This window comes from Desmodus rotundus, chromosome 5 (genome assembly GCF_022682495.2).
Source record: "Desmodus rotundus isolate HL8 chromosome 5, HLdesRot8A.1, whole genome shotgun sequence".
NCBI classification, from domain to species: Eukaryota; Metazoa; Chordata; class Mammalia; order Chiroptera; family Phyllostomidae; genus Desmodus; species Desmodus rotundus.
Genome location: NC_071391.1, coordinates 12,215,369 through 12,237,903, shown reverse-complemented (window position 1 = coordinate 12,237,903; position 22,535 = coordinate 12,215,369). Strand labels below are relative to the sequence as shown.

General features: G+C 38.1%; 1 protein-coding gene across 1 annotated transcript; it reads right to left on the bottom strand.

Annotated features, from left to right (window-relative positions):
- Nucleotides 1–1,782: 1,782 nt before the first annotated feature.
- On the bottom strand, nucleotides 1,783–11,759 carry LOC112302679 (olfactory receptor 4C46). Its single transcript, XM_024558233.3, has 2 exons — nucleotides 11,424–11,759; nucleotides 1,783–2,747 (listed from the first exon to the last, which is right to left on the bottom strand). Exon 2 carries the CDS (start codon nucleotides 2,725–2,727, stop codon nucleotides 1,783–1,785), a length of 945 nt encoding a protein of 314 aa, XP_024414001.2. The 5' UTR covers nucleotides 2,728–2,747; nucleotides 11,424–11,759.
- Nucleotides 11,760–22,535: the final 10,776 nt, after the last annotated feature.

The window sequence follows — 22,535 nt, the reverse complement described above, 5'->3', positions numbered from 1 at the left end:
AGGACACTGTTCTCCAACCTCATGTCTATTCACTGTGCTGACCAACTTTGCATTTATTAAGTCCTGTTTTTCATGCTTTTTCATTAGAAATCTTTTCCTGAGGCAGCAGGTCTTTGTAGTGTGTCCCTCCAATGTAGTTTCATAGTGCCCTGTGCCTCCATTATTTTATTATTGGTAACACTGTGTAATAATTTTCTGCCCCTTCCTGGAGACTGTAAGTGTTCCTAAGTTCTATGAAGGCAGGAATTGGGTCTCTCTTTATTCATTGGTGAAGCTGATGCAACTATCAACATGCCTGATACATTACTTATGCTTGAAAATATTTGTTGATTAATGAATGAAAGAAGAAATGAAAGCAATAGATTTATTCTAAAAATGCTTTGTGTGTTGATAGAGCCACCTGTTCTTAAAAAATATCTTTTAAGCATAAAATGTAACTAAAAAGTACACCAATTTACAGAGAACTATAACATAAGCTGCTCACATCCATAAGATAATAAAATCTGGTTGAGATCAGGGAGAATATCAAGGTAAACTAATTGCTTACATGCCGAGAGCTGTAGTTTCAAATTTTTCTCATCCTTAGTGAAAGCAGGAGTAAAAACAAATCGTAGTTCCCCTAAGAGTTCTCACCAGAATTCTCCTTAGACTTACCACAGATAAATGTAGGAAAGAATTCCCTAGCCTCCAGTGTGACCTTTCTGCTCTTCATTTTATTGAATTCATTTATCTTTCTTTATACTTTCATTCATTTAATATTTATCATGAACCAGACATTGTGCTACCTCGTAGAAACTATTATTATATAGCAGGCAAATACTTAATAGGGTATGACTGTATATTTAATAAATAGAAATTCCTGTATTACATCAAAATGTTCAGCAAAGGAACATGAATAGAGGACTCATGGGCACGGACAATGGTGGGGATTGACTGCGGGAGGGGGGGAAGGGCAGGGTTGAACAAAGGAGAAAATGGTGGGGCAACTGTAATGAACACCAATAAATAAAAAATGTTCTCTTATTTGAATCATTACTCTTTCTTATGGACAATTAGCATAAGAATAGTGACAAGAGCAATAGAAAATTGTTCTAAAACTTCCAAGGAAATTTGGAAACATGGTGTAATCTTCATTTCCTACCCATCAGAGGTTAAATGGCTGATGCTTTTATAGCCCTAAAGTAGCTTTATATTATAATATAACAGGCAACATATGACAATCAATTGTGATATATAAAAACAAGGACAGTTATTAATTAAAAATTATTAGATTTTTAGTTGTAGATAAAAAAACTAATATATACATTGTGTCTAGCACAGTACCTGACTCAATAAAATTCCTATCATTATTGCCTGGCAGTTAAGGGCATGATCTGGGAAATTGGTCAGCTTTGCTTACTGGCTTTCTGAAATATCTGTTTTGATACCTTTGCTTTTCTGTCAATTTCCTCACCTGAAAAGTGATGATAACAGCAGTGCCTACCTTCTTGGATTGTTACAGAGTTTATTGATCAATAACAATAAAATTTCATTATTTCTTTAATTTGTTGTTAGAAGGAAGGCCTGTGAACCATACACATAGTTGAATCTAGCAAAACTAAACCTTAGTGTGGTAGTATTTTTAAATATGCAAAGAATGGTCCTAGGTTATGCTTTTCTCTCTTGCATCCACTTCTGCTTCCCTCTGTAGAATCTATGATTTATAGCAATTAATTCTTTTATCCCATAAGTATTTATTGCTGAGATCATCCAAAATGTCCTTTGATCTTTACCTCACTTGAATTACTGTTGGGATCCTGCACATTTATTTGTCACCTGAAATAATTTCCTAATGGCATCCTTCATCTGGGAATTTCTCAAGGTATAGATTAAAGGATTTAACATGGGTGTTATGATAGTGTAGAATACAGCAACTCCTTTATCAATTGATAAAGTAGCTGCGGGTCTCATATACACAAAGATGCAGGGCACAAAAAATAAGACGACCACTGTGATGTGGGAGGCACAGGTGGAGAGGGCTTTGCGCCTCGCCTCTAAGCTGTGGCTCCTCAGAGAGCGCAGAATGACCACATAAGAGACCATCAAGAGGAGGAAGTTTAACAGACAGATGAACCCACTGTTGGCAGCAACGAAGAGCCCTAGAGTGTGGGTGTCAGTGCAGGCGAGATTCAGCAAAGGGTTCAGATCACACATGAAGTGATCTATGACGTTAGGGCCACAGAAGGGCAATCTGAAGATGAAGAGAATCTGTATGGTTGCATGAAGAAAGCCTCCCACCCACACTACTCCCACTAGCAGGCCACACACCCGCCGGTTCATGATGGTTGTATAGTGCAGGGGTTTGCAGATGGCCACGTAACGATCATAAGCCATAACAGTAAGCAGGATGCCCTCAGCACCTCCAAAAAAATGTTCCCCAAAGATTTGGGTCATGCATCCATTGAACAGAGTGGTCTTCTTCTCATGAAGTGAATCTATGAGAAGTTTGGGGGTGTTGACAGAAGAATAGCAGGCATCAATAAAGGAGAGATAGGCAAGGAAAAAGTACATGGGAGATCCCAGTGATGGGCTGGCATTGATGGTGACCACGATGAGCACGTTTCCTACCACCGTGATGGCATAGATGAAAAAAAACACAACAAATATGACTTTCTGCATCTTCGGATTCTCTGTGAGCCCCAGGAGAACAAACTCGGTCACATTCCTCCTGTTCTCCATGTATTTCATGTGACAGTTAATTACATTACCTGGAAAGAAAATTATTTGTGATGTTACTGAAGGGAGACACAAGATGGCGGCAACATAGGTGGGAGCGGAGTCCACTTCCCCTCAACGCCAGGGAAATACCTAGCTGATATGAGGAGCAGAGCGAACAGCCAACAGTATTCCAGCATATACGAAGATCAGAGACCAAAGATAGAGGACACTGAAAGATCTGACGGTAAGAAGAGTGCTCAAGGACAATAAGGTCCACGGGACCCAGGACCGCGCGGTACAAGGGCGGTAGAAGCGCCAGCCCTGGCGCAGGGGCTCCTGCAGGAGTCTTGGGAGAGGGCCAGGCTGCGCTGTGAGCAGCCAGGTGCTTGATTAGACCAGGGGGGCTTGAAAAGGAGGAATTTCTCAAAAAGAAAAAGAAAATAGAGACACTCAGGGGCTAATTAGAGAACTCTCGGTAGTAACCGAGGCCCCTGGCGCCCCTCCCCCCTCCGCCCCTGGACTGCTACGCTCACCTGAGGTCCGGTCGCGCGCGCGAGCAGATTAGCAAACGGGACCCACACTTGAAACCCCGGAGGGGCGCCCACACCTGAAACCTCCGAGATAATTTGGAGCAGAGACTAGCTGCTCCACCCACAGGCCCAAAACCTCGGAACCGAGTGCCGCGTGATTCAGTCCCAGGGCGGCCCCGCCCGCCCGAGAGACTCAAGCCCAGGGCGGCTGGATCGGGCCCCCAAGCACAGAGCCTGTGGCTCAGCAGGCTGCGCGCGCTCACCAAGCACAGGGCCGGCTGGGTGCCTGTTTTCCAAATACAAAGCTGCTGGCGAGTGTCCTAACCCCAAGGCGGCTGAATCCGCCACCTGCGCGCCAGCGTTCCAAGCCCTGGCGGCTCGATTGGTCCGCCGGCTGCGCGCTCAGGGCACAAAATAACGTCACAGACCCAAAGCGGCTGGATTCCCCTGCTGCGCACGCACGCGTCACAAGCCAAAGCGGCTGGATTGGCTGATCAATGGACTGATTGACTGCCAGGGACCACACCTACAAAACAGCGAAGAGTGTGACCCAGGAAGAGAGAAAAGTGAAACCAATCCTTCCAACCACCCCCTCCCGTTGCACAGACAGGACACCAGCAGAAATAACCTGACCGGTTTAAAGCCAACAGAAGATTTTTTTTTTTTTTATCCTTTTTCTTTTTTTTCCTTTCCCCCTGAATTCCTTCTTCCTCTCTCTTTTTTTCTTTTTTTTCATTCCTTCTTCCTCCCATCCTTTACCATTTTTATGTCTTCTTCCTGCCTTCTTTTATCTATTTCTATGTTTTAATTTTTGCTAAAATTCCTTCTTATCTTGCCTCCGATCTTTCTTTATTCCTTCTTCCCTCCTTCCTTCCTTTCCTCCTTTCCTATTTCCTTTTTCCCTCCTTCCCATCTTTGTTTTGGTTTGTTTTGTGTGTGTGTGTGTGTTTTTTTTTTTTTCTTTTCTTCTGCCCCCCCTTTCTCTTTTTCCCACAGGTGAGACAACAAAACCTGGAGTGCTGAAAAGACTAGAGTTAGACCGTGTTAAACACATAAACGTCAGCTCAAGACCAGTGAGCACAGGAGAGTAAGGAGACAGCACCACCGAATCCCATTGGCATTCTACCATAGAAGTTCATATCATAAATCCAGGGAGTCAGAACAAAGCAATTTAAGACGCAGAGGCCAACAAGAAGAACCTCACAAACAATGGGAAGACAAAGAAACAATTCCCAAATGAAAGGAAAGGAGGAAGCCTCAGAAAGAATACTAACCGAAAAAGAGGCAAGTCAACTATCAGATACTGAGTTCAAAGCAATGGTCATCAGGAAACTCACTGAGCTCTCTGAGCTCAAAGAGAACTACCAGAAACTACAAGGAAACTACAATGAACTCACTGCAAACTATATCAACATGAAAAAGGAAATAGAAAATATCAACAAGAGCCAAGAGGAAATGAAGAATACAATTTCTGAATTGAAGAACACAGTAGAAGGAATTAAAAGCAGACTTGACGAAGCAGAGGATCGGATCAGCGAGCTGGAGGACAAAGTAGAAAAAAACACCCAGAAGGAGCAAGAAAAGGAAAAGAGGCTCAGAAAGAATGAAGAGGCAATAAGGGAAATGCAGGACAACATGAAACGTAACAATATCCGTATAATAGGAATACCAGAAGGAGAAGAAGAAGAGCAAGGGATAGAAAACCTGTTTGAAAAAGTAATGATGGAAAATTTCCCTAATCTGAGAAGAGAAAAAGTCACCCAAATCCAGGAATCACAGAGAGTCCCAAACAAGAGGAACCCAAAGAGACCCACTGCAAGACACATCATAATTAAAATGGCAAATTTCCAAGACAAAGAGAGGATCTTAAAGGCAGCAAGGGAGAAAAAGGAAGTAACATACAAGGGAGCCCCAATAAGGTTAGCAACTGACTTCTCAATGGAAACGCTCCAAGCCAGAAGAGAATGGCAAAAAATATTCCAAGTACTGAGAACCAGAGGCCTGCAACCAAGACTACTTTACCCAGCAAGGCTCTCAATCAAGATAGAAGACCAAATAAAGAGCTTCCCAGACAAAAGAAGTCTAAAAGAATACAGCTCCACCAAACCAGCTCTGCAAGAGATGCTAAAGGGACTGCTTTAAGGAAAGGAAGGAAAAGAGAAAGACAGAGGAACACAGGTAGGAAATAATGGCAATGAATAACTACCTATCGATAATAACCTTAAACGTAAATGGATTAAATGCTCCAATCAAAAGACATAGAACAGCTGAATGGATAAGAAAACATGACCCACACATATGCTGCCTACAAGAAACCCATCTCAGGACAAAAGACTTACACAGACTGAAAGTGAAGGGCTGGAAACAAATCTTCCAAGCAAACGGACAGGAAAAAAAAGCAGGGGTAGCAATACTCATATCTGACAAAATAGACTTCCAAAGAAGGGCCATAAAGAGAGACCCAGAAGGTCACTTCATAATACTCAAAGGAAGAATCCACCAAGAAGACATAAACATTGTAAATATATATGCACCCAACATAGGAGCACCCAAATACATAAAGAAAATCTTGGAGGATTTCAAGAAAGATATTGACAGCAACACAATTATAGTAGGGGATTTTAACACCCCACTATCAAAAATGGACAGGTCTTCCAAACAAAAGATCAACAAAGATATTGTGTCACTTAACAATACCTTAGAGGAAATGGACTTAACTGATATATACAGAGCTTTTCATCCCAAAGAAGCAAAATACACGTTCTTTTCAAGTGTCCATGGAACTTTTTCAAAGATAGACCACATGATAGGACACAAAGCAAGCCTCAACAAATTCAAGAAAATTGAAATCATATCAAGCATTTTCTCTGACCACAAGGGTCTGAAACTAGAAACCAACCCCAAGAGTAAAAACCCAAAACACTCAAAATCATGGAGACTGAATAGCATGCTATTAAACAATGAATGGGTCAAGAACGAGATTAGGGAAGAAATCAAAAACTTCCTGCAAACAAATGAAAACGAACTCACAACAACCCAAAACCTATGGGACACAGCAAAGGCAGTCCTGAGAGGGAAGTTCATAGCAATACAGGCCTACCTTAAGAAGTTAGAAACAGTTCACACAAACAACCTAACCCTACGCCTACAAGAACTGGAGGAACAACAACAAAGACAGCCCAGAGCAAGCAGAAGGAAGGAAATAACCAAGATCAGAGCAGAACTAAATGACATAGAGACTAAAAGCACAATTGTAAGGATCAATGAATCCAGGAGCTGGTTCTTTGAAAAGATAAACAAAATCGACAAGCCTTTAAGTAGGCTCATCAAGAAAAAAAGAGAGAGGATCCAAATAAACAGAATTAGAAATGAAAGTGGAGAGATTACAACTGATACCACAGAAATACAAAGGATCGTAAGAAATTACTATGAAGACCTGTATGCTAAGAAATTTGAAAACCTAGATGAAATGGACACATTTCTAGAAAAATATAATCTTCCAAAACTGAATGAAGAAGAAGCAGAAAACCTGAACAGACCAATATCAGCAAAGGAAATTGAAGAAGTCATCAAGAAACTCCCATCACACAAAAGCCCTGGACCAGATGGTTTCACAGGAGATTTCTACAAAGCATTTAAGGAAGAACTAACCCCTATCCTTCACAGACTATTCGAAAAAATCCAAACTGATGGAAGACTCCCAAACTCTTTTTATGAAGCCAACATCATCCTAATCCCAAAACCAGATAAAGACACAACGAAGAAAGAAAACTTCAGGCCAATATCGCTGATGAACATAGACGTTAAAATTCTCAACAAAATATTAGCAAACCGCATCCAGCAATATATTAAAAAGATCATCCACCATGACCAAGTGGGATTCATCCCAGGGATGCAAGGATGGTACAATATTCGCAAATCAATAAACATAATACATCACATCAACAACAGCAAAGACAAAAATCACATGATCATATCAATAGATGCGGAAAAAGCATTTGATAAGATACAGCACCCATTTCTGATAAAAACACTCAGCAAAGTGGGAATAAAGGGAGCAGTCCTCAACATAATTAAGGCCATATATGAGAGACCTACAGCCAACATCACACTCAATGGACAAAAACTTAGAGCTTTCCCACTAAGATCAGGAACTAGACAAGGATGCCCTCTCTCACCACTCCTATTCAACATAGTATTGGAAGTCCTAGCCACAGCAATCAGACAAGAAAAAGCAATAAAAGGCATCCAAATTGGAAAGGAGGAAATGAAACTGTCACTGTTTGCAGACGACATGATAGTGTACATGGAAAACCCTATAGACTCCACTCAAAAACTACTCGACCTAATAAATGAATTTGGCAAAACAGCTGGATACAGAGTCAATACCCAGAAATCAAAGGCATTCCTGTACACCAGCAACGAAACTGCAGAAACAGAAATCAGGAAAAAAATCCCATTCGATATAGCAACAAGAAAAATAAAGTACCTAGGAATAAACCTAACCAAGGAGGTAAAAGACCTGTACTCAGAAAACTACACAACACTGAAGAAAGAAATTAAGGAAGATACAAACAAATGGAAGCATGTACCATGTTCATGGATTGGAAGAATCAACATTATCAAAATGGCCATACTACCCAAAGCAATTTATAGATTCAATGCAATCCCTATTAGAGTACCCATGACATATTTCACAGATATAGAACAAACATTGCAGAAATTCATATGGAACCATAAACGACCTCGAATAGCTGCAGCAATTTTGAGAAAGAAAAACAAAGCAGGAGGGATCACAATACCTGATATCAAACTGTATTATAAGGCCACTGTAATCAAAACAGCCTGGTACTGGCATAAAAACAGGCACATAGACCAATGGAACAGAATAGAGAGCCCAGAAATAAACTCAAGTCTATACGATCAATTAATATTTGACAAAGGAGGCAGGAGCATAAAATGGAGCAAAAACAGCCTCTTCAACAGATGGTGTTGGGAGATCTGGACAGCTACGTGCAAAAAAATGAAACTCGATCACCAACTTACGCCATACACGAAAATAAACTCAAGATGGATAAAAGACTTAAATATAAGCTGTAACACCATAAAAGTCCTTGAGGAAAACATTGGCAGGAAAATCTCAGACATTCCACGCAGCAACATCCTCACAGACACATCCCCTAAAGCAAGGGACATAAAGGAAAGAATAAACAAATGGGACCTCATCAGAATAAAAAGCTTCTGCATGGCTAAAGAAAACAGCACCAAATTACAAAGAGTACCAACAATATGGGAAAACATATTTGCCAACGATACCTCAGACAAGGGCCTGATCTCCAAAATATATAAAGAACTCACTCGACTCCACTCCAGGAAGACAAACAACCCAATTAAAAAATGGGCAAAGGACTTGAACAGACACTTCTCCAAGGAAGACATACAGAGGGCCCAGAGACATATGAAAAGATGCTCAGCATCACTAGCCATCAGAGAGATGCAAATTAAAACCACAATGAGGTATCATCTCACACCAGTCAGAATGGCCAACATAAACAAATCCACAAACAAATGTTGGAGAGGATGCGGAGAAAAGGGAACCCTTGTGCACTGTTGGTGGGAATGCAGACTGGTGAGGCCACTGTGGAAAACAATATGGAATTTCCTCAGAAAACTAAAAATGGAACTGCCCTTTGACCCAGTAATTCCGCTGCTGGGATTATACCCTAAGAACACTGAAACACCAATCCAAAAGAATCTGTGCACCCCAATGTTCATAGCAGCACAATTTACAATAGCCAAGTACTGGAAGCAACCGAAGTGCCCATCAGCAAACGAGTGGATCCAAAAACTATGGTATATTTACACAATGGAATTCTACGCAGCAGAGAGAAAGAAGGAGCTTATACCCTTTGCAACAGCATGGATGAAACTGGAGAGCATTATGCTAAGTGAAATAAGCCAGGAAGTGAGGGACAAGTACCATATGATCTCACCTTTAACTGGAACATAAGCAATAGAAGAAAAAAGCAAACAAAATATAACCAGAGACATTGAAGTTAAGAACAATCTAACAATAGCCAGGGCGGGGGTGGGGGGTGGGGGCGGGGATAGTGGGAAGAGGGTATTACAGGAACTACTATAAAGGACACATGGACAAAACCAAGGGGGAGGGTGGAGAGGGGGGAGGGAGGTGGGTTCACCTGGGGTGGGGTAGAGGGATGGGGAGAAAAGACATACAACTGTAATTGCATAACAATAAAAAAAAAAAAATTTAAAAAAAAAAAAAAAAGAAAATTATTTGTATTAATGAAAACTTTAATCCATTAAACTTTCTATTCTAATATATAATAAATTCTTGGTTTCTATTAAGTTGTGAATTCTTCTTAGGGGTGTGTGTGTGTGTGTGTGTGTGTGTGTGTGTGTCAGAAAGAAAGTTTTTGAGTTCTAGAAGATTACTCAAATTGCCTCCCAGGTGCAGTCTTTGTAAAGATTACAAACATGAGGAACTTCCATAAAGACACAGGCAGGAGATCAGCTGTACACACTCAATCATCCCAGATAAGCAAGAATCTAACTAGAAGTAGTAGATTGCACATGGAGGGGCAGCCGAGCCTGAAAAGGAGGTGGTTGATGGATGTAAAGTCTATAAATGCAGAGCTTCACAATTTTTTCTTTAATCTCTAGGAAATGGGGAACTATGAAAGATTAATGAGAATATATGTAAATGGAAGGATGAAGGGGAATGTGAAGAAGGAAGAATCTTAGATATTATTCAAGTAAAAGATCTGCGTGTATTTTGGATGCAACGGGCTGAGGTTCAGTAAGGATGTTGAAGGTAGACTCAGGATTCTCGGTAGCATAATATTTATAGTAGTTGAATAAGGTCTAACAGGGCATTGGTGATAGGAATATAAAGAGTGGAGCTAGTTAAAAGTAGTCATAATGCATGTGTCCTAAATTCAATGACTGTATAAGAGCTAATAATATACACTTTTAAATGATGGATTGCTATGTGCATTGTATAGTAGCGGGTGCTTTGCACACAAGATCTTTTTAATATAATAACAACCTGTATGGTTGGCATAATAGCATTCATTTTGCAGATGAAACAATCTCAGAGACTAAGGTAGATAATTACAATGATGATAATATTAATGAAAACATACTGAATACTTACCGTGATCTGTATTTTTTGCAGGCATTTGACTAAATCTCACTACAAACTTACAAGATGGTTACTACTGTGTTATATTTATTTTACACACTAGGACATGAGCATAGAGAAGTTAAGGATTCTGCCAAGAACAAGCAGCTAATAAAGGGTAGAGTGAAGATTAGGTCAGAATATACTTGTTAATTTTTTCCAGTTAAATTCTTTTTAAAAAAGATTTTATTTATTTATTTTTAGAGAGAGGGGAAGGAAAAGAGAAAGAGAGGGAGAGAAACATCAATGTGTGGTTGCCCCTCACACACTCCTTACTGGGGACCAGGCCCGCAACTCAGGAATGTGCCCTGACTGGGAATTGAACCGGTGACCCTTTGGCTTCACAGTCCAGTGCTCAATCCACTGAGCCATACCAGCCAGGGTCCTGTTAAATTCTTAACTCATACCCTTTATTCTTATGTTATAATAAACAATGTTGAACTAGTAATCTCTTTTTGATATGACCATAATCATTATAATTACCTTAATGCTACTTCGGAGGTAATTTTATGTGGAGAAGATTCATCAGCACAGACACATGCACACACCACACACAATGACAACTGGAATTCCCAAATGTTAAGAAAAATGTGGCACTGCTTTCATTGAACAGCCCTTTTATCTTGGCCTCTCCCTTAGCCCCAAATATTTCTACCTCTAACCCCTTCCAAAACATGGGCCCCCAGACTGTTTTCCAAAATATCAAAAACGACGATCCCAGTGGTTATGTGTAGTGGTTTGAGAACCAGAAAGCCCAGGTTAGAATCATGTTGCAGTTTCTTTTATCTGGGGTACATTACTTTGGCACCTCACATCCCTCCTTCCTCATCTATAAAGTGAGAACACTAATATCCACCTCACAGGTTGTTATGAGAATTATCTGAGATTGAATTGGGGTGTGCATGGAATATTGCTATATCTGAAAAGTGTTGAAAAACTGTATATGGAAGGTAATAATCTTTGATAAGCATTAGTACTATTGAAAAACTTACCTGAGCTGCTTTAGATGATCTTACGGGTATTTGAGGGTATTCAAAACCATCCCAGATTCAAACTGAGAGCCTCTTGTAATGTCACTTTCAATATGAAAGATATGTCACATTCATGAAAAGCCTATCAAGATAATTCACTATCCAATTAATCTTTGTTAAGAAACTCTATATATTGATCATGTGAAAAATTTTTTGGGTGTATCAATTATACTTCAATAAACCTCATAAAAAAAAGAAAGTCTAAATTTTTTTCCACCTAGACTAAAGCATCAAAAGTTTCTCACAGAAAACCTGTTCAAACCCTGTTTTCCGGTTTTGAGTTTAGAATGGGTTCACTTGAAATACTATGGAAAAATAGCCTTAAACAAATGGCTTTGGCCCTGAAGGGCCAGAGACTGTGGAGGAAGCACAAACGGTTCGCCCTGCCCGTGATGAATCTTGCTTGGGAGAAGCAAACGATGCACACATTTTCTCCTTGCCTTGAATAGATATTTAAAGAGGTGGGGAGAAAATGCAGAGAACTGTAATTGAACAACAAAGTAATAAAAAAAAAAGAGGTTTCCACAACCTTCAGGCACCTTGTCTGTAGCTACTGCTTTCTCTCCCAGGAATTAATTATCTTCTTTGATGGAAAGCCTTTGCCTTAAACACAGGTATTCTGGAGAGACTGCTGAAAACACACATTCTTCAGTGGGGAATTGTATTCTCTGCATTTGGAAGCTAAGCATGAATGGGGACCTTCTCTATCTGAACCTATGTTATTAAGAAAGCTAAATGCCATGTGAATAGCTGGCATAACTCCAGTGTGTGGGCCTCAGATGAAGTGCCCCTGTTGACTTATGCCATAGAAGACTTTCTATTTTCTTTTTAAAAACATTTTTAATAGTATTTTTTTCCTTTACCATTTAATCCCCTTATAACCCCTTCCCCCAGCAATCACCACACTGTTGTCCATGGGTCCTTTTTTCTTTTTGCTCAATGCCTCCCCCTCTTACCCCACCCCCCACACTTAGTGGTCATCCTGCTCTCTATCTGTAAGCCTATCTCTATTTTGCTTGTTAGTTCAGTTTGTTCATTAGATTCCACATATGAAGTGATGTTGTATAGTATTTGTCCTTCTCTGACTGGCTTTCTTTTTTCTTTTTTAAAAATTGTTGTTCAAGTAGAGTTGTCTCCATTTTTACCCCACCACAACCCCCCACCCCACCCATACCCACCTCCCACCCTCAAACCTACCCTTTGGCTTTGTCCATGTGTCCTTTATACATGTTTCTTGATGGGCCTTCCCCTATTTCCCGCCATTATCACTCTCCCTCCTCCCCTCTGGTTAATGTCAGTTTGTTCTTTATTTCAATGTCTCTGGTTATATTTTGGTTGTTTGTTTGTTTTATTGATTAGATTCCACTTATAGGTGAGATCATATGATATTTGTCTTTCACCGTCTGGCTTATTTCACTCAGCATAATGCTCTCCAGATCCATCCATACTGTCACAAAGGGTAGGAGCTCCTTTCTTTCTGCTGTGTAGTATTCCATTGTGTAAATGTACCACAGGGTTTTATCCACTCATTTACTGATGGGCATTTAGGTTGCTTCTAGCACTGGCTATTGTAAATTGTGCTGCTATGAACATTGGGGTGCATAGGTTCTTTTGAATTGGTGTTTCATGACTTTAGGGTATAATCCCAGCAGTGGTATTTCTGGGTCAAAAGGCAGTTCCATTTTTAGTTTTTTTTTGGAAATTCCATACTGGTTTCCAGAGTGGCTACACCAGTCTGTATTCCCACCAACAGCACACTAGGGTTCCCTTTTCTCAACAGCCTCGCCAGGACTTGTTTTTTGTTGATTTGTTTATGGTGACCATCTCACTGGTGTGTAGTGGTATCTCATTGTGGTTTTAATTTGCATCTCTCTGATGGCTAGTGATGCTGAGCATCTTTTCATATATCTCTGGGTCCTTTGTATGTCCTCCGTGGAGAAGTATCTGTTCAAGTCCTTTGCCCGTTTTTTAATTGGGTTTTTTGTCTTCTTGGATTAGAGTCATGTGAGTTCTTTACATATTCTGGAGATCAAACCCTTGTCTGAGGTATCATTGACAAATAAGTTTTCCCATACTGTTGGTTCTCTTTGCATTTTAATGCTGTTTTCTTTAGCCATGCAGAAGCTTTTTTATTTGGATGAGGTCTCATTTGTTTATTATTTCCTTTATGTCCCTTGCTCTAGGGGACATATCAGTGAAAATATTGCTGTGTGGAATATCTAAGATTTTCCTGCCTATGTTCTCCTCTAGGACTTTTATGGCATCATGACTTGTATTTAAGTCTTTTACCCACCTTGAATTTATTTTTGTGCGTGGTGTAAGTTGGTGATCTAGTTTTACTTTTTTGCATGTAACTGTCCAGATCTCCCAACACCATTTGTTGATTGTAAGAAATTATTACGAACAACTATATGCCAAGAAATTTGAAAACCTGGGGAAAATGGACAAATTTCTAGGAAAATATAATCTCCCAAAACTGAATGAAGAGGCAGAAAGCCTGAACAGACCTATAAGAGCTAGTGAAATTGAAGCAGTAATGAAAAAGCTCCCAGCACACAAAAGCCCCGGAGTGGATGGTTTCACAGGAGAATTTTACAAAACTTTTAATAAAGAGTTAACTCCTATTCTTCTCAGACTATTCCAAAAAATCCAAGAAGAGGGAAGACTCCCAAACTCTTTTTACAAAGCCAGCATCAACCTAATTCCAAACCAGATAAAAACACAACAATGAAAGAAAACTTCAGGCCAATATCATTAATGAACATAGATGCTAAAATCCTCAAAAAAATTGGCAAACTTCATCCAGCAATACATTAAAAAGATCATACACCATGATCAAGTGGGGTTCATCCCAGGGATGCAAGAATGGTACAATATTCACAAATCAATAAATGTAATCCATCATATAAACAAAAGGAAAGACAAAAATCACATGATCATATCAATAGGAGCAGTAAAAGCATTTGATAAGGTACAGCACCCATTTATGATAAAAACACTTGGCAAAGGGGGAGTAGAGGGAGTATACCTCAACATAATAAAGGCCATATATGAGAGACCTACAGCCAATATCATACTCAATGGACAAAAACTATAAGCTTTCCTGTTAAGATCAGGAACAAGACAAGGATGCCCGCTCTCACCACTCCTATTCAACGTAGTACTGGAAGTCCTAGCCACAGCAATCAGACAAGAAGAAGAAATAAAAAGCATCCAAATTGGAAAGGAAGACATAAAACTGTCATTATTTGCAGATGACATGATAGTGTACATAGAAAATCCTATTGACTTCACCAAAAAACTACTCTACCTAATAAGTGAAGTTGGCAAACAATGGGATACAAAATCAATATTCAGAAATTGAAGGCGTTTTTGTACACCAGAAACATCAGAAACAGAAATCATGAAAAAAAATCCCATTTGATATAGCAACAAGAAAAATAAAGTACCTAGGACTAGACCTAACCAAGGAGGTAAAACACCATACTCAGAAAACTACACAACACTGAAGAAAGAAATTAAGGAAGACACAAACAAATGGAAGCATGTACCATGTTCATGGATTGGAAGAATTAACATCATCAGAATGTCCATACTACCCAAAGCAATTTATAGATTCAATGCAATCCCTATTAGAGTACCCATGACATATTTCACAGATATAGAACAAACATTTCAAAAATATATATGGAATCTGACTGGCTTTCTTATTAATATTAAACCTTTATGGGAAAATCACCATTGATTGCTTGAAACCTAGATCAGTAAGGTCATAAAATTAATGGCAGTCGTTTTAAGGTTCTTGACTCTAAAAGCTGTTCCCCTCCACCCCCCAGATTTATTGAATGATTATGCAAAATAAGTTTGTGTATACCTTAAAGTGTATAACTTGATGTTTTGATATAAGTATACATTATGAAATGACCACCATAATGAAACTATGTAACATGTTTGTCACTTGTCATTGCTATTTTTTTTGGGTGATAACACTTAAAATCTATCCTCTTAGCAAATTTCAAGTATGCAAAACAGTGTTGATAAATATAATCACATTGCTGTACAATAGATTTCCAGAAATTATTCATCTTGCATAACTGAAACTTTGTTTCCCTGACCCACATCTCCCTATTCCTTTCTTTCCCCTCTCTGGCAACCACTATTCTATTCTCTGCTTCTATACGTTAGATAATATTAGATTCCACATATAAGCACAATGTCTTTAGCTTCGTCTATGTTGTCACAAATGGAAAGTTTCCTTCTTTTAAGAGACTATATAATATTCCATTGTATATATGTACTACATCGGCCATTCATCCATTAATGGTTATATAGGTGGTTTCCATATTGGGTATCGTGAATAATGCTCCAGTGAACATGAATGAAGATATCTCTTTGAGATACTAATTTCAGTTTCTTTGGATATACCCATAAGTGGAATTAATGGAGAAAAAGTAGCTCTATTTTTAAAGTTTTGAAGAATCTCCATATTATTTTCTGTAATGGTTGTGCCAATTTACATTCCCTCCAACAGTACACAGGGTTCCCTGTTTTCCACATCTTTACCGACGCTTGTTATCTTTTCAGCATTTACTCTTATTACAAATGTGAGTTGATACTACATTGTGGTTTTGATTTGCATTTCTCTGATGATTAGTGATGTTGAACACCTTTTTACATAATGTTGGCCATTTTTATGTCTTGATTTAAGAAATGTCCATTAAGGTGCTTTGCCCATTTTTTAATCAGGTTATTGAGTTGTACAAGTTCCTTATATATTTTAGTATCAATCAATCCCATTATCAGATACATGGTTTGTAAATATTTTTAACATTTGTTGGTAGCCTTTTTACTCTTGGTGGTTTTCTTTGCTGTCCAGAAGATATTTAATTTGAAGCAATCCCACTTGTTTAGTGCCCAGACCCATGTCAAGACTATTTCCCTGTGTTTTCTTCAAGGAGTTTTATGGTTTCAGGTCTTATGTTAAAGTCTTTAATCCATTTTCAGTTGATTTTTGTATATAGTGTGAGTTGAGTCTAATTTTTTTCTTCTGCATGTGCAGAGTTGCTAAACCATTTATTGAAGAGATGCTCCTTTTTCCATTGTGTGTTCTTGGTACTCTTGTTGAAGTTCAGTGGACTATATACACATGGGCTTATTTCTGGCATCTTTTCTGTTCCATTGGTCTATGTGTCTTTATTTTTGCTAATACTCATTGTTTTGATCACAGTAGCTTTTAGTATATTTGGATAGGTTGGGGTGGGGAGAAAATGCAGACAACTGTAATTGAACAACAATAAAAAATGTTTAATTCAAAAAAAGAATTGTGATGGCTTCAATTCTATTCTTGTTCAAGATGGCTTTGGCTATTCAAATTCTTTTGTTTCATGTGAATTTTCATACAAAAGCTGTTGTTCATTTTTCTCAGAAGGTTATTGAAGTAGCCAGAAACTTTAGAAAGTTCTAGATTATGGTTATTTCTGGCACTTACGGGCTGGTCAGTATGGAATAATATTAGGAAGCATTAAAAATGTGGGGACATAATAAAAAAACTCAAGGAAAAAGTTCCAGTTATTGCATCTCCTTGTCAATTGAAATTGTTAGCTGTTTTCCTTTGAGTCATTCTAGGAAGATGTCCTGATAAATTATTGTGATTTTAATTTTTACTTTGCTGATGATAATGATGTTGGACATTTTGCTTTTCATGTTCTTATTGACCATTTGTATATCTTATTTTGTGATATTTCTGTTCATGGCCTTTGTACATTTTAAAAGTAGGGTTTAAAATTTTTATATATATGTCTTTTGTTTGGCTTTGTAATCAGGGTAATAATGGCTTCATAGATTGAGTTAGGAAGTGTTCTCTCTGCTTCCATTTTATTTATTTATTAAAAAATTTGTTTATTGTTGTTCAAGTATTGTTGTCTCCATGTTCCCCCTGTCACTTCCCCCTGCAACCCAGCCACCATTTTAAAAAAGAGTTTTAGAAGGATTGCTATTAATTCTTCTTTAAATGTTTGGTAGAATTTACCAGTAAAATTCATCTGGTCCTGGACTTTTTCTTGTTGAAAGGTATCTTTTGATTACTTATTCAATCTTTGTATTTGTTACAGGTTTGGTTACATTTTCTATTTTTTCATGTTGATTTGATCGTTTGTATGTTTCCAGAAATGTTTTCATCTTATCTAGCTTATCTATCTGTTGGTTTGAAATTGTTATAGTGTTTTCTTTAAAAATCTCTGTAAATTTGCTGGTAGTGTTCTCATTTTCATTCCTGATTTTAATAAACTGAGTCATCTGTGTTGTTTCTTAATTACTTTTCCTAATATTTGTCAAGTTTTTCAAATCACCAAGCTTTTGGTTTGGTTGGTTCTATTTATTTCTACTCTCAATTGCATTTTCTACTCTAATAGTTATTTTCTTCCTTCCACTTGCTTTTAGTATAATATTTTCCTCTTTTTCTTATTTATTAAGGTGAGATATTTTTCTTTTACAGCATAGGCATTCACAGATATAAATTTCCCTTTGAGCACTGTTTTTTTTTGCATTCCCTTAGTTTTGGTGTGTTGTATTGTTATTTCCATTTGTTGGAGATATTTTCTAATTTCCTTTGTATTTTTTCTTTGACACATTTGTTGTTTAAGAGTGTGTTGCTTAATTTCTACATATTTGTGAATTTATCAGTTTTCCTTGTGCTATTACTTTCTAATTTCATTCCTTTGTGGTGGGAAAAGATACCTTGGATGAGTCAATTATTTCAAATTTATTGAACTTTGTTTAGTGACCTAACCTGTAGCCAAGCCTGAAGAATTTCTCATGTTCACTTGAGAAGGCTGTGTATTCCAGAGTATATGGGTCACACATATTTCAGTTATAGTTGGTTTATAGTGTTGTTTATATCCCCTATTTCCTTATTGATCTTATTTCCAGTTATTCTATATACTTTTGAAAGTTGGCTATTGAGATATCTAACTTATTGTAGAACTGTCTGTTCTCCCTTTAATTGGTCAATTTTTTCAATGTGTTTATAATGATATCTCTCTTTTACAGACTGATATTTTTATCATTTTATATGCTCTTGCTTTTTCTCTTGTAACAATTTTAAAGTTGTCTTAAAGTTGTTTGGGTTTTTTTTTTAGTCTAATAATAAGATAGCCACCCCATTTCCCTAGTTACTGTTTGCATGTAGACTTTTAAATTATATAGCAAAGAAAATGTTACAAACCAGAAACACCAACATCAGCCGTGAAGCACTACCAGCATGGGTGCCTGAGCCCAAAGAATGAACCCAAGGCACAGCTGCAGGCTTCCGCACTGGAGGCCTGCAGAGCTAGGAGCTCCAGGGAGAGGGGGACTGTTTAGTTATTCTGTGATGGGAAATAATTCATGAGTGTCTGAGAAGGTAGATTTCTTTCATCACTTGAAAATAGATTCTCAAAGTCTTAATGGAAATTTCATCTCAAGGTTGGAGCGCTGTTTTCATTTTTAAGTTAGTAAAAATATGACAGTTTTTTATTGAATATTTTTTAACTGTTTAATGCTCAAAACAATGACATGTTAGTAGTCGTATTTGGAAGATGAGAAAAAGTGAGGCTGAGAAAGATTAAGGAACTTATTTCAAGGTAAGAAAGCATGTACACGGAACAGCTTAGACTATAGAGAGGATTTGTGTTTGTCCAATGTCTATGTGCTTTAACTAAGGTGTTACTTAGTGAGTCAGTTACAACTGGGGTTTTTCAGTTGTTTGATGCATCGTAACTCTTCTGCTCAAGTAATTTCTAGCAAGTTGATGGTGACAATGAAAGCGTGTATTGTACTTGGATGTATGTTTGGGAAAGCACAATGGATTGGGTTAGCTCATAACAGGGTGGAATCACAAGTGCACCAGGTGGGCTCACACAGGTACCTTGTTCACAGTTCATCAAAAGATGTAGTGCAGCTCAATTCCCCAATATGTTAATCTTCCCAGACCCTCTCGTACTTATCTAATCTAGACCTTGGATAATATATTTTTTGACTTCAGCTTCATTACTTCCTTAAGATTTTCTTCCTTGAGCGTTCTATCCCACCCCTGTTTATATTACAAAGACATATACCTCTTTCTTATAGGGCTCACCACTTTCTCTTTTGTAAATGATTGAATGCTTATAACAGCAGAGCAGGGACACTATCTGGGCTCTGGAGGCTGATTTGTGTTTAAATTTCAGTCCTGCCATTACTCAGTCCTGATCCTGGGTAATTTATGTAAACTCATAGTGCCTCAGTTTCCTCATTTGTAGAGTGGGAATAATAATAGTACCCACCACAAAGGGTACTCTTATTATATCATGTGTTTAACACAGGGCCTGGCATGTGTCACTCAATAGTTATTTTTATTTTCATCATTGAACAACACTGCCTGGTACTCTTAGATGTTCAATGAACACTTGTTGGGGGGAAAAAAAGCAATGAAGAATCCAGGTTATGGCTGTAGTCTGATGATTATCTCAGTCTTGTAGATGAATTCTAACCCTTGTCAAAATGTGAAGGGAGAGGAAGTTGGTTGCCATCTTGGCAAAGACTCTTTAAAGTAATTACTCTTCCCTGGAGGAAACAGCACAGAGGTGAGTTGCCCACGTGAGTAAAACTCAAGTCTCTGTGTTGTGAGAATTAAAGGAGTTGAGGAGCGGGACTGAGAATTTCTTGGCAGAGCGAACCACAAAGGCAATGTCTCTCCCTGACCTCTTCCGTAGCTGGATATGAGCTTCTACAGAAGGGACAGGAGAAGGCAGAGCGAGTCCCGGGGACCAAACCCTAAGGCTCTGCTCTGAAAAAAGGCTTGAAGAATTGTCTTCAAGAGGTTCCGTATCCAAGAGACCTTTAATCAACTGCTGATGGTTTGGTAGTTGGATTTGCTTTTCTAGCTTTAAAAATGGTGATTGTGTTCTTAGGGTCTGTACCAAGGCTATCAGACCAATTTCTACATAAGTATTTAAAATACATAGATTCCTGTGAGTCCCATAGAAATAGCAATGTGCTAGAGCTACTGAAGTCTTCCCCCTTTCTCCAAAACTAGGTTTCTTTTAAATAAGACATGCATGTGTCTACTATCTGAGATTCTTATTAGTTGAAAAATCAGGCCAGGATGAGAAGTCCTGGACAAACAGGATGTGATTAGCATTGGTATATAGAAGCACGATTTTCTTCTTTTTGATTTTACTTCAGCATTTCCATTTCTGGAAACACTTTGGTTTCTTTTACAGTAAATTTATATAAACATGACTCTGGATTAAAGAAAATCTCAATGGATTTTAAGTATTATTGAATCAGCAAAGAATCAGCTCATAACAACACAGTAGTTTATAACTGTCAATATTGAGTTGGGCCAGAATAACTTCTTTTCCTGACCAATTTGTAAAAACAACCTGCGAGTTATTTATTTGTCCCCTGCTGTTTATCCTAATAGTCATAATCAACAAATGAGTTTGATAGAAAGTTTGGATTTCAGGTGCAACACTTGTTGGAAATAGTATGACACACCTACTTAAACATTTTTTCTTAGATGACTAAGAAAGAGTCATTTTTCTCTTCCCCCTTTTTTTCTCTTTTCCTCTCTTTGGCTCACTTTCTTTTCTCTCCTCTCTCACCCCCTCTCCTCTCCTCTCCTTTCCTCTCTTTTCACATCCCCTTTCTCACTCTCAACAATTGCTTTATAACATCTAATACTGGCCAGCATTGTGGATATAAAAATAAATAAATCATAAAACTAGTGAGGCACAACGTACTACAAAGCATTGATTTGAGTAATGACCTGGGTTTAAACTAAGTTTCCTGTCTCCTGGAGAACTCTACCCTCAGTCATGGAGTCAAGATTAGAAGGAATAAGTTTTCCATGCATTGGAATATGTCTTTAGCAAATGAGTTAATGGAGTGTGTAGGCAATAAGTCCCACAAAACAAATAAGCAAACTAAACAATAAGTCAGTCTTTATGATAAATATTTTTAATAGCTTGATTATTTTTTTTAATCTGCTGGCCTTTTTGACACTTATTCTCATTTCCCATGTCCTCCTTTTCTCCTCACTTGGTTAGAGTCACTTTTCAGAACCTTTGCCTTAAGAGGAAGTTTTGAAACTTTTCTTAATGATACTTGCATGGGAATAGTAAACTCATATGACAACAAGAGTAACAGTTAAGTTTAAAGTGATTTAATTTTCACAAGAGTCCTAAATGTAGCACATTTATCCCTCCTTTTAATAGGTGAAAAATTGACATACACATAGAAAGATAAATTAATGTTATAGGTAATAAGGGGTAGATCCCAGACTCCCAAAGTAAGTCTTTGGGTTTTAAGTCAGTTCTCTTTCTTTGCTCTTTAATGCATTTCTACTTTTCCATTTCTCTTTTATGTTCTCTTTCACAGTTTATTCTCTTTTGCCTCCTTTCCCCTTCTTTTCCTCTCACTAAATGTGTGATGAGTGACTATTATTAGTAGTATTTAGGCCAGGACCGAGGACACGGAAATGAATAAGGTGAGACGAGTGTGCGACAAGGTGTCAAGTGCTGTAACAGACCGTCACCACAGCCTCGGAGGTTGGAAGGAGGTAGCAATGCCATTTTTTGGTCTTGAGGAAGCAGAGAAGCTTCCAGACAGGCAAGCAGGGGACAGTGTGGCTCATGAAAGCATATTTATGTGTCTTTGAGTCTTTCTGAATGACTTAGATTAATAGAACAAACTGCATTTTCCACTCGTAAATATATCCAGCAATCTTGGGGTAAAATACACGCATCTTTGGGTATTTGTGAATGTGCCACATAGGTGTGCACATCATCGCCTGGCTCTTAGAACTTGAGGCATAATATTTTTCTCTTCTTATTTTAAAAGTTATACATTTTGTTATAGAAAATTAAAAACAAGCTAGAAATTATAAAGAACAAAATGAATAGCACCTATATTGTTATCTATATTAATAGATGTGGATATAAAAATAAGTCAATCATGAAACTGGTAGGTCTCAACATTCCTGCTTTGTCCTTACCTCAGAGAGTGTTCATCTGTATCTGTACTCATGTGACCAGATTTTTCAGGAATTGAAAT

Coding starts and splice junctions, on each gene's coding strand:
- LOC112302679 (XM_024558233.3), bottom strand. CDS start 2,727: ATGAAATACATGGAGAACAGGAGGAATGTGACCGAGTTTGTTCTCCTG.